The following is a 12,403-nucleotide window of genomic DNA, read 5'->3' as shown; positions in this document are numbered from 1 at the left end:
TAGGTTAAGCCCAAAAAACCAAAGGCTGAATGTTTTCTCTGATAAGTGCATGACACTATATAACGAGGGAGGGTGGTGGGGGGAAGAGAAGAATGAAGGAACTTTGGAAGGTGTAGAGGAAAATGGGGTAGGAGATGGAGGGGGACAGAAAGATAGTAGAATGAAACAGTATGATCCAATGTATACGTACAATTACATGAATGGTGTGAATCTACATTGTATACAACCACAGAAATGAAAAGTTGTACCCCATTTGTGTACAATGAATCAAAATGCAGTCTATAAAAATAAAAGATTTTAATAAAAAAATTACCAAAATGAATGACAACTTAATTTCTTGCAAATTTAATAAACTTACTCTATACCGTAATTGCAGGCATCAGAATAAAGGGAAAAAGCTGGGCCTGGTGGTACAGACTTGTAATCCCAACAACTTGCCTCCTGTTGAGGCAGGAGGATTACAAATTCAAAACCAGCCTCAGCAACTTAGTATGAGGATTCTAAGTAACTTAGTGAGACCCTGTCTCAAAACAAAAAATTTTAAAAAGAGCTGGGGATGTAGTTCAGTGGTTAAGGGTGCCTGGTTTCATTCCCTGGCACCAAAACAAAAACAAAAACAAAAACAAAAAAAAAAAAAAAAGAATAAAGGCAAAGAATAGATGATATGAATGTAGCTAAAGCAATATCCTAAAAGAGCCAAAACCAATTATCTGTTTGTTATTGTGGCAAGAAAACCACCTCTTTTCTTCCCTTCTTCAAATTGCCCAGCTAGACAAATTCTCTCTACAGCTAACACATGGCAATGGAGCAAAAGTAGCAATGATACAACTCCCAGGGTTGTGTCCTTTAAGTGCAAGAATATTTCTCCTGGCTAGAAAGTGGATGTTACTTTGGGAACTCATAGTCAAGCTGATATCAACCCTGGACTGTGCCTGAGGACTCTACTGGGATGCAGGGAAGGAACAATTCTCTTTTTAGTTTGTGGTCTCTGGGAGACTAACCGAAACAGTATTTTTTTTTTTTTTTTGCTGGGGTGGGGCACAGGAAATTGAACCCAGTAACACCTAAACCACTGAGCCACATCGCAACCCTCTTTAAAATTTTTTAAATTTTGAAAGAGGGTCTTGCTAAATTGCTTAGGGTCTTGTTAATTTGCTGAGGCTGGCTTTGAACTAGCGATTCTCATGCTTCAGCTCCTGAGCTGCTGGGATTACAGGAGTGATCTACCATGCTCAGCTTGGCCTCCAACTTTCGGTCTCTCTTCTTCTCTCTTTTTGGTACTGGGGACTGAACTGAACCCAGGGGCACTTAACCACTGAGCCTCATCTGCAGCCCTTTTTATTTTGAGACAAGGACTCACTAAGTTGCTTAGGGCCTCGCTAAATTGCTAAGGCTGGTTTTGAATTTGTGATCCTCCTGTCTCAGCCTTCCATCACTTCCATCACATCACTGTGCCACTGTGCCCAGCATGGTCTCCAACTTTTGATCCTCCTGCCTCAGGTTCGTGAGTTGCTGGGATTACAGGCATGTACCATCACATCCAGCCTATATCCTAATTGATTCTAGCAAGTCACAGTAAACATCACATTTTACTAACATGTCCAAATTGCTAGGTTCTAAGTTAAATATTTCTTTAAAGAAACAGAACTTTGGCTGAAAGCTTTAAGTGTTTTACTTAAGGAATCAAATCAATAAACAGCAGTTCCAAGATTTTCTTGGACACCATCTTTCTTATCTGATGTTCAAAAAATTATTGGCTCTGCTTTTATAGAAGCAGCATAGTGGGATTCAAAACACCAAATCTAATAATAGTGCAGTACAGGAAAACCTATATTATGTGGAATCACAAGGATAGCTAAAAATTAAGCATTTTGAGACTTTCTCATTTTATATGTTCTCCTTTAAAAGTGTACAGAGTAACAATATTTATAAACTATAAAGATTCCTTTTTTAAGCGGATTTATGTTTTTCTTTCATTGAATTCTGGTTTACATTCATAATTACACAGGGAAACAGACACAGATGTTGCAAGAAAGAGCAAAAAGATCTGGCTCATGGGGCTGTGGTTGTGGCTCAGGGGTAGAGCGCTCACCTATCATGTGTGAGGCCCTGGGTTTCATCCTCAGCACCACATAAAAATATTGCATCCACCTACAACTAAAACAAAATATTAAAAACAAAAAAAAAGATATCTTAGCTGAATATAGTCCATGCCTTTCCTTCTTCCTCAAAACCTAAACTGTAGAAGTTAGTATGCTTTCAGCTAATAATTAAATTGTTTCCTTTCCAAAAATAGTTTTCTTATCTTTGACAAATTTCACTTTATTTTCTTCCTTGCTGTCAGGATCTGCTTTTTAAAATGTACTTATTACTATTTTAGAATCTGCTTTTTTTAACCTTATCAAGTCTACCAATAATTGTGGCTTTATATGATTTTCTCATGCTTCTCTACTGCCTACATTTCTCAGTGAGACAGAGAACATGGTGCATACCAGATGTTCTAACTATAGTAAAGTACCCTTGCTGGGGTGCTTTTTAAACTACTACTATCCAAACCTCATCTTATCCAATAGCTTTTTCTTTTGTTATCAAGGATTTTTACCCAGAGGTGCTTACACACTGAGCCACATTTCTAGGCCACTGCCACCCCTTTTTATGTTTTATTTTGAGACAGGGTCTTGCTAAGCTGTGCATGCCTCCAATTCTCCTGTCTCAGTCTCCCAAGTCACTGGGATTACAGGCGTGCAATACCATGCCCAGCTAAAAGAGAATCACAAAGGTTGCAAAATTTCCCCAAGTGATCTGAATGTTCAGTGAGGATGCACAAAAGTATGGGCTCTAAAGGTCAGAAAACCTAGATTTAAACCCCGGTTCTGCCACTACTAGGTGTAACCTTGGACAAGCTAACTTTCCTGAACTTTATTTGTTCATAGGTGTCTACTACGTGCTAAGCACAGCATCAGGTGTTGAGTAAGAGTAATTATGACATTCCTTGTCCTCTGGGAGTTTATAATGGAAGACACAGGAACTATAGGAAACCACAGACAAGCAATTCAATCCTAACAGGGCTATGAAGGCACACAGGAAGAAAATTCAATTTAGAGTGGAGGGATCAGCAAAATCCCTAAAAAGAAGACATTAAAGCTGAGTGCTGTAGGCAAAGTAGTAGTAGTTAGATGAGGTTGTTAAAGGAACAGAGGAGGAAGTGTGTAAGACCTGGATATAACCAAATTCTTCAGCTTAGTTGGTAAATAAAAATATTTCAGGATCAGAACATAAAGTAAAAATGAGGGAGGGAGGCCAGGAGCAAGAAATGCATCACTATATTTCACTGACTCAGGAGGTTGAGAGAGGAGAATCACAAGTTTGAGGTCAGCAATGACAATTCAGCAAGATCATGTCAAAAAGGGAGGAGGCTTGGAATGTAGCTCAGTGGCAGAGTGCCCCTGGGTTTGATCCCATACTAGGGATAAGAAATAAGGATCAATACAAATGAGACCTCAGCTTCTACATCTGCAAAATAGGGACACTCTGCTTGGTTACCTCAAAGACTGAATTATATACATATATACAGAAAGAGAGCGTGCAAAACATGCAAATGTATAGTGCCTTCCACGTAACAGGTACTCGAATGATAACACACTTCCACTTTTCAGCTTTACACAGAAAAAAGCTCACCTTTTATAAGCATCACTAGCAAATTGTTAACACGCTTGTCAGAGCACAAATTTAGTAAGTAAGCTCTTTTTCAGATTTTCCTGGGTGCATCTTAACTAGTGATGTCAACTCTTAAGTCTCACAGGTGCCAACACTGAGATTGCTTCCAAAGGGTTCAGACACTTGAAAGTGCCTCAACATAAAACTGTAGATACAAATGCTTTAATGTAATTTTAAATTAAACAAACAGCAGCTATGGACCACTTCTGAACCAAAACCAGAATACTTCAAATCTAACCCTGGCTTTCATACTTACTAAATAACTTGCCTTGGGTAAGACCTTGTGTGCCTTGGTTCCTTTCTGTTAAACTGAAGAGTATAGAACAAAGAACCTAATAACTCAGAATAACAAGGCTAGGTGGGCAGAGTGGCACATGCCTGTAATCCCAGCTCCTTGAGAGGCTGAAGCAAGAGGATCACAAATTTGAGATCAGTCTCAGCAATTTAACAAGACTCTTTCTCAAATGAAAATAAGATGGCTGGGGATGTAGTTCAGTGGGAGAACACTGAGTTCAAGCCTTAGTACTAGGATAATGAATGAGTGAATAAATAAGTAAAAGAACAAGGCTACTTTTTAATTGCCACTGTCCCTGACCCATTTCCTTAAGGAATGTTTTAGGTTAGAACAGACTTTTCACTGCAAACCTAATTCAACTTGATGGAGATCCTAGAAAAGTCAGCTGTATCTAGTAACAAAATGTATACCAAACAACATAACATGGTCAACTCATATAGCTACAAAGGTTCTGCAAATGTCTGTGGCATCAAAATGATGTGATTCTTTATACTGGTAGTGGTGGTGCAATACCTATAATCACAATGACTCAGGAGGTTGAGAAAGGAGGATCACAAGTTTGAGGCTAGCCTGGGCATCTTAGTGAGACCCTGTCCCAAAACAACATAAGAAGGGCTGAGATGCAGTTCAGTGGGAAAGCATTTACCTAGCATGTACAAGACCCTGGATCCAATCTCTAGCATCATAAAACATTACCAACAAAATAAATCATGATTCTTTAAAATATTATTTTGGTCCTTTATAAATCCTAAAAATAAAACTAAAAGTTAATGTTTACCTCTCAGCTTCCAATCTAAGTATTAATAATTCACTATACAGTGTTAGAGGACAGACCAGAAAAAAATAAACCATACAAACTTCAAAAAGTAAACATTATGAAGATGTTATTTTTTACTGAACATCTTTCCTATCAAAATTTTTATTCATCATTATACTATTTAGCTTTACGTGTTAATATAGTTCAACTTTCTTCATGTAGTACTGAGAATTGAACCTAGGGGTGCTTTGCCACTGATCTACACACTCTCAGCCTTTTTTTTTTTGAGACAGGATTCACTAAGTTGTCCAGGTTGGTCTTGAACTTTCAACCTCCTGCTTCAGTCTCCCATATCAATGGGATCACAGGTGTGTACCACTATGCCTGGCCTGAACCTCAACTTTAAAAGACTATCTGTTTAATTACTAAACAAGATGACTTCTATTTATACACTTTCCTCAAGAAAGGTATACTTCCAGGTGGGCATGGAGGCAACTCAGGAGGCTGAGGCAGGAGGATCACAAGTTCAAAGTCAGCCTCAGCAATTTAATAAGACCCTTAACAACTTAGTCTCAAAATAAAATATAAAAAGCGCTGGGGATGTGGCTCATTGGTTAAGTACCCTGGGTTCAATCCCTGGTACCAAAAAGAGAAAAAAAGAAAGGTATACTTCCATGACAAGTAGGTTTCTTCTTCTTCTTCTTTTTTTTTTTTTTTTTTTTTGGTGTGCGCGCGTGCTGGGAATTGACCAGAGTCTTGCACCAGTTATGCAAGCACTCCACTGTTGGTCTATAATCTCAGCTATTTTTATTTTGAGACAGGGTCTCGTTATGTTGTTTAGGCTAGTATCAAACTTTTAAGATACTTGTGTCTTAGCCTCTGGAGTAGCTGGGATCACAGGTGTGCACCACTGTGCCTGGCTCCAAGTAGGTTCTTTGATAAGAAAATTCTACTGAATATTAACACACAGAAAATATAAATGGATCACTGGCCTTAAATTCAGAATATATTAGTATTTACAAAGAAATAGCCTTTGAATGGGTATTAATTTGCTAGTCACTGTGCAAAAAAGGGTTTTATGTGCATTATCTCATTTAGTCCACGAGGCAGGTGCTATTATCATACCTATTTCATAGAAGGGGAAGTGGAGCTTTGATTCTGTACCTTGCCCTGCCAGTCAATGAGAAATCTATTCTTTGAACCCAGGACTACCTCGAAGCTCAAGAAGGATTTTTACCTACACTCCTGCTTAAAACTGTTGTCTCCAAATACAATAGAAGATCTTAATTTAAAATCCCCAGAAAATTAAAGTTATAGCACAAACTTCATAAACAGTGACTATATCTCCCTTTCAGTCTTCTCTTTAATATGCCAAAATAATTCTAGACCCTAAGCTTTCCTAAACCTTTAATCATTTATGGTGCACTCTGCTGTACCTATCCATTAGAACAATTTAAAAAAACATTAACACAGTGCCAATTATTTTCAAAAGCCCAGAGATACTAATCAAGTGATCCTAATAGTCTTAAACACTATTCTCAAACCAAAAAAGATAAATGGAGATTGGGAAACTTGCATTCTAAAGTGCCACCATCCAGATAAAATTACCCTGTGAATTAGAGTAATTTCAATCAGATCCTGTAAAATTGAACATTTTTCTCAAGACCAGAATTACAGAGTAACTGTAAGATAGCTCAAGGGCCCAAACTCTGAAGAATAAAATGGTTTTCCACATGGCAAATTCAATAGCAAAAGGCAGGCGGTAGGAGCTAGGGAGAATAGCAACAGTTTAGAAAAGTAGCAATAAATAAAATTACAAAATGATTAACCTATTCATCTCATGGCCATTCTACCTTAATACAAGACTGTAATTACTCTCAAAAATCACATGCTGCTTAAGTAAGGCCTCATGTCTTACTACATGATGTCCTCAGTTTGAAGCTAATACATTACATACAAGAAAAACTCACATTTCCTAAGCATTAAAAACTCAATTATTGATGTGTTCTTATTAAGAAAAAAAACCTCAATTACGTTTTGTTATTGGGCACCTGCATTTATGACTATAACAGTCATTATCATGCAATGAACCAGTTTATATAAAAATAAAACTCCAGAGTAGGTGTATGATTTGTTAATTCCCTAACTCACTTATGAGTCTTACAATTGTTTTCTAGACCATAAGAATGGTTACACTTATTAACAATTTATACTTAAGTGTCATAGCAACTATTTGGTAATAAGATATGAGATGTATATTAAAAAGAGAAGATTATGCCAGGTGTGGTATCCACACCCGTGATCCCAGCAACTCAGAAGGCTAAGGCAGGAGGATTGCCAAATTCAAAGCCAGCCTGGGCAATCTAGTGAGGCCCTAAGCAACTTAGCAAGACCCTGACTTCTTAAATAAAATATAAAAAGGGCTGGGGATGTGGCTCAGTGGTTAAGTGCCTGTGGGTTCAATCCCACATACTAAAAGAAAGAGAAGATTAAATTATCACACTAGAATCCATTTAATAATGCACTTACCAAGATAAACACAAAGTTATTACTTAAAGGAAGTGTAGGCAGGACAGTCCAACTCAATTGTGTGACAGGAAGTATTAGCTATAAAGTTCAGAAACAGGAATACCAAGTTTTGTTGTAGCACAAGAAAAAAAAGGAAAATGTGCTGGTGAATAAAAGCAAAAGGGGAAGTTCTTTTTGGAGAACCATCTGCCATATTTTAAAAACAATACAAAATTATTTCAAAAGGTTTTTTAAGAAACTCACTTTTTCATTGGGCTTATTTCAGTCTACTTCTCTGGGTGTACTTGAGCTTGAATTTTTCAGTTTCCCTTTACCAAAACAGCTTACGGTTCATATTTTACACATTCACAAAGAGATAAGGAGGGTAATATTAAACCATTGGTTCATATCTTACACTAAAGTTTGATGATTAACTTTTTTTCAGCAACACTAACTATATAATAATAATGTGTAAAAAGTGCCTAAGTTTCACAATGTAAATATCTCAATGCTAAGGAATTTCGTACTTAAAAATGTTGTTTTTTTTTTTTTTTTTCTGGGTGCTGGGGATCGAACCCAGGGCCTTCTAGGCAAGCACTCTACCGACTGAACTATCTCCCCAGCCCTAAATGTTGTATTTTTATAGCACACCCCAAAGTGCAGAAGTTAGTAAGAAATTACTTCACTTAAATTTTAATTTGTTATGCAAATTTTGGTTACTCTAAACAAAATCATTTTCTGCTTAATGTTAAATAATTTGTTGTCTTAACAGCTGGATTAGTGTAATTAATTTTTAAACATACTTCCATACATGGGCAATGTCTCTAATCCTGAACCATAGTGAAATTGAAGCATTATTCTCAATTAGCATCTTTTAAATCATCTGAATTACTTACTGCCAACAAGTACTAGTCATGAAATTATAAGTGTGTTTCTACTTCAAATGATTCCTTCATTCAGTTAAGTGCAAATCTTGAAATTAAGAGAGCAAAATCCCTAAATGAACAGGCTTTTCTTAAAGCAGTTGTGCTTTTGGATTATGAGGTAAGCGACATTCCTCACACCTCGGCCTCAGCAGGATGACAGCCAAGAATGCTAAGGTCAACCATTTCTAATCACCTTTCATGTCTGGCTCAGTCCTATCAAAAATTTGTCAAGCTTTCGCGAAGTATATCAAGTTCTCCCAGAAGTGTGCAACCTAGGTTAGTATGGTTGCTCGAGGAGGGCCTGGAACAACCAGCTTGGCTCGGTCACCTCTGGGAAGTCTCCAGGAAAAGAAAAAGAAAAGGCTTCAACTTTGCGCAAACCCCTTTCTTAGTCACACCTAACTCCCTTCCCGATAAAGGACTGTGTTCTCGAAAGATCTACCCCTTTCCAACTCAAATGTCACTCCCAGATGAGCTGCTGAAGGGGCAAGCCGAGCTCAACCCACGCCCTCTTCTTTGATCATCTTCTCAAGTGCCAGCGCAGGGCTCGCTCTGCATACCCCAAACAACAGGAGCCCGGGCTCACGACCCTCGCCCACTCGCAGGGCTGCCGCTGCGTCTACGGGGGTCCTGGCCTGGGTAGCAGTGGTCCGCCCAGGGGATCTGCGCCTGATTGGGCGGGGGCGACCAGAATAAGCGCAAAGGGTCTCCTGGCTAGGCGGAAAGACGGTCTCACCTTGACCCTGATTTCGTAGGTGGTGAAGCGGCCCCGGCCGACCCCCACGGTCTGCGGGTTGCTCACATCGATCTCGAGGAAGTTGCTGGGCGGCCCGTAGGCGTCATTCAGGTTCTGCGGCTTGGTGATCAGCCGCCGGGTGTCCGCCACGGTCTCCGCCATTTCGCTGTAGCCGCAGCCGCCGCGGGCTCCCTCCGCCCCCTCCGCGTTCCACAGACGCCGCCGCTGCCGCCCGCCGCGGGGACACGGGGCTCGCGCGCAGCGGTCGCGAAGCGAACGAGCACGTAAGGCGGGCGTTCACTCAGCTCGTGAAGCTCCTCCCCGCGTCCCTCGAGCTTCCGCCTCTTTGCCGGGGGAGAAACTGCTGACCCGCCGGAACGCCGCGCCCGGCCCGGGAGGCCCGGCTGAGGCCTGGGAGGGGCACTGTCCAGAGGGGGCTGAGGAGAAGCGGCGTCGCGGGACGTGTAGAGCGGGTTCCAGCTGGACTACAGTGCCCACAATGCACCGGGCGCGCGCTCCGCCGGGAGGGGCCGAGGTGCTGGAGGGCTAGACTCCCGGGGCGGCCGCTTCCGGTTTCCCGGTATTCGCCTGGACCTGGCGCGGGAGTCGTGGGGCGCCGGAAATGGTCTGAGTGGCGTTGGAGGTTTGGGGGCAAAAGTTAAACCAAAAGGTAGGGGCAGTTGGACCGCATATGTAAACAAAACTTACCCAACTATGAGCCAACATTGCCTCCGCTCCACAGTGAGCCCCCGAAAATGCCTTTGTAGGTAGTCTTTAATGCCTCAGGTGGTCTGGCCTTGAGCCTGAGTTTCACCAGACATGTGACTGGATTTATTAAACCAAAGGTAGTAAAATAGGGGAATAGAGAAAGCTAGCAAGAGCAGAACATTAAGGTTAAGCCGGTTTCCGGGACATGTCTGCTCTCTAAAGCAAAATAAGATAGTGAACAGGCTGAAAGCTGCCTTGAGAATCCTCTCTGGGTGACTGGCATTCTTTCATTTCCCAGGAAGTCTCATAAGTTTTAAAAGAAGCGGTTTTAAAAGAAGTGGTTCTGCTACACTTGAAATGTAATTCGTTAAGCCTTCATAAAAGAAGGAAAAAAGACCCTACAATACAAATTGTGAACATTGAGACAGGATAAATTTGTTTCTGCCTCATTAGTTACCTTCCTTGATGTTTTGCTTTTAATGATTTCTGCATTTCTAAAATGACAAAGTTCCGTAACCCTGTTCACTTTGATCTGCCTCTTGAGCAGAAAAAAAAAATCATAATAGCTTTTTTTCCTTTCTGGTGGTGGGGTTTGAATTCAGGGGTGCTCTACCTTTAAGCTACATCCCTGGACTCTTTCTATTTCGTATTTTAGAGACAGAGTCTCCTTATGTTGCCCAGGCTGGCTTCAAATTGGCCGTCCTCCTGCCTCAGCCTTCCCAGTTTCTGGGAATGCAGGCTTGTGTCACTGCACGTAGCTCTAACAACCTTCTTGATAACACTAAGAAATGTTAGAATTTAAAAAAAAAAAAAAAGGTAAACATGAGGTAGATTATTTTCCAGAAAACATTCGTTTGATAAATACTTATTAAAGACCTACTGGTGTTTGTACTCTAGGCACTGGATATAAAAGGATAAATAAGTCAATTATAGTCTAGTGTATAATCTCTCTTGGGGAATCAAAAATAAATCAACAAATAATATACCTACCAATATGCTTGGTGCTATGAAGAAAGTAAAACTGGATAATGTGATAGAGAGTGACTGAGACAATCTCATTAGGTAGTGTGGTCAAAGAAACCCTCTGTGAGTACATATGTCTTGCAAGGAGGAAGAGTAATAGAGAGTGAGTATGTGCTTGGTCTGTCTCCTGATGCAAGAGACTAGTTAGGAACTTAACTGGTATAATTGCAGCAGTGAGCTGGACCAGTGTGTATAAAAGATTCTTTGAAGTGGAGTATATGTGAGCCAAGAGACCAGGAACCACAGCATTGTGTTGTCATCATTGGGTGACACCTGAACAAAGCAATCATGGGGTGTACTCATAGAAAGCTAATGTTTGGTTCCTGGAAGGCCACTCTGGTCAGCTTTGACCAGCAGCAAGTATCTGCAGTGGGAAAACAACTACAAAGGTGAAAGAAAACTTAGGGGGAAAATATGCTTATATTTTAAGAGCTATTGCATTTAGGAAAAAATTCAAATTCAAAAAGAATAAGCTATGAATTAACAAGTGAATGTAGTAGCTGGATGAAAGTAACAATTACTTTGTCTAGGCAATGTCTGGTTAGAATGGAGATGGACAATATCCAAAACCAAGAAAAAAAAAAAAATTCTATTCACAACCAGAAGTACAAAATATCTAGGAAGGAAAGTATAGAAACTATCAGAACACAACTATGAAATTTTAGCTGGGTGCTATGGTGCAGGCCTGTAATCCCAGAGCTCAGGAGGTTGAGGCATGAGAATTGCAAGTTCAAAGCCTGCCTCAGCAAAAGCAAGTGCTAAGCAACTCAGTGAGACCCTGTCTCTAAGTGGAATACAAAATAGGGCTGGGATGTGGCTCAGTTGCCAAGTGCCCATGAGTTCAATCCCCCGTATAAAAAAACAAAACCAAAAAAAAAAAAAAAACTATAAAATTTTATGAAAGACATAAATCAGGGCTGGAGTTGTAGCTCAGTGGTACAGCACTTGCCTAGCATGTGGGGCACTGGGTTCTATTCTCAGCACCACATATAAAGAAATAAATAAAGGTCCATCAACAACTAAAATACATTAAAAAAAAAAAAAAAAAAAAAAGCCAGCTAGGCACAATGGTTCACACCTGTAGTTTCAGCAGGATGAGGCACAAGGATCACTTGAGTTCAGGAATAGGAGACCATCCTGAGCAATATAGTGAAATCTTGTCTCAAAAATGTTCATGTTCTGGTTAGGGAGACATAACAGAAAATGTCATCCTAAATTAATAATGCAATTAGAATCACAATATGATTGGCAGTACCCTTCCCTTTGCCCAGGACAGGTAGATAGCACTGGATAAGATCTTTTAAAAGTTTGTATACTAAAGAAAAACCAACAAGATAATAAGTTTTTTAAATAGTAGAAACTTTTTTTAACCAAATATTAAAACTTACTATAAAGCCACTACACACCAAAGTATGCTTTGGGCTCATTATAAAATATAGAAACAAATCACAATGAGAACATAATATTTAACAAAAGCAGCATTTCAATTAATTGAGAAAATGATGCTGGCACAGGTGAATATCCAGGGGGAGCACAGAGCTAGTACCCTGCATTATATCATATATGAAAAAATTCCAGATAGATTTAAATATAAAAAAAATTAAAATTTAGGAGAAAGTTGTATAATCTTTAGCTAAGGAAGTGTCTCCTAAACAGTGTTGGAAACAAGCTATAAAGAAAGTCATTTAAGTACATAGTTGTTTGTCTGTTTTGGTACCAGGCCAGGGATTTAA

The 12,403-nt window shown here is 39.8% G+C and overlaps 1 protein-coding gene across 1 annotated transcript in view; it reads right to left on the bottom strand.

Annotated features, from left to right (window-relative positions):
- SNX3 (sorting nexin 3) overlaps positions 1-9,341 on the bottom strand; it is a 50,273-nt gene extending 40,932 nt beyond the window's left edge. Inside the window, exon 1 of the mRNA XM_079146316.1 lies at positions 8,940-9,341. Coding sequence (XP_079002442.1) covers positions 8,940-9,101 — 162 coding nt within the window. The 5' untranslated portion in view covers positions 9,102-9,341. The remainder of the gene's footprint in view (positions 1-8,939) is intronic.
- Between the last annotated feature and the right edge of the window lie 3,062 nt (positions 9,342-12,403).

This window comes from Sciurus vulgaris (genome assembly GCF_902686455.1).
Source record: "Sciurus vulgaris genome assembly, chromosome: 7".
Taxonomy (NCBI): Eukaryota; Metazoa; Chordata; class Mammalia; order Rodentia; family Sciuridae; genus Sciurus; species Sciurus vulgaris.
Note: the sequence above shows the minus strand (reverse complement) of the source record. Positions and strands in the feature narration are given on the sequence as shown.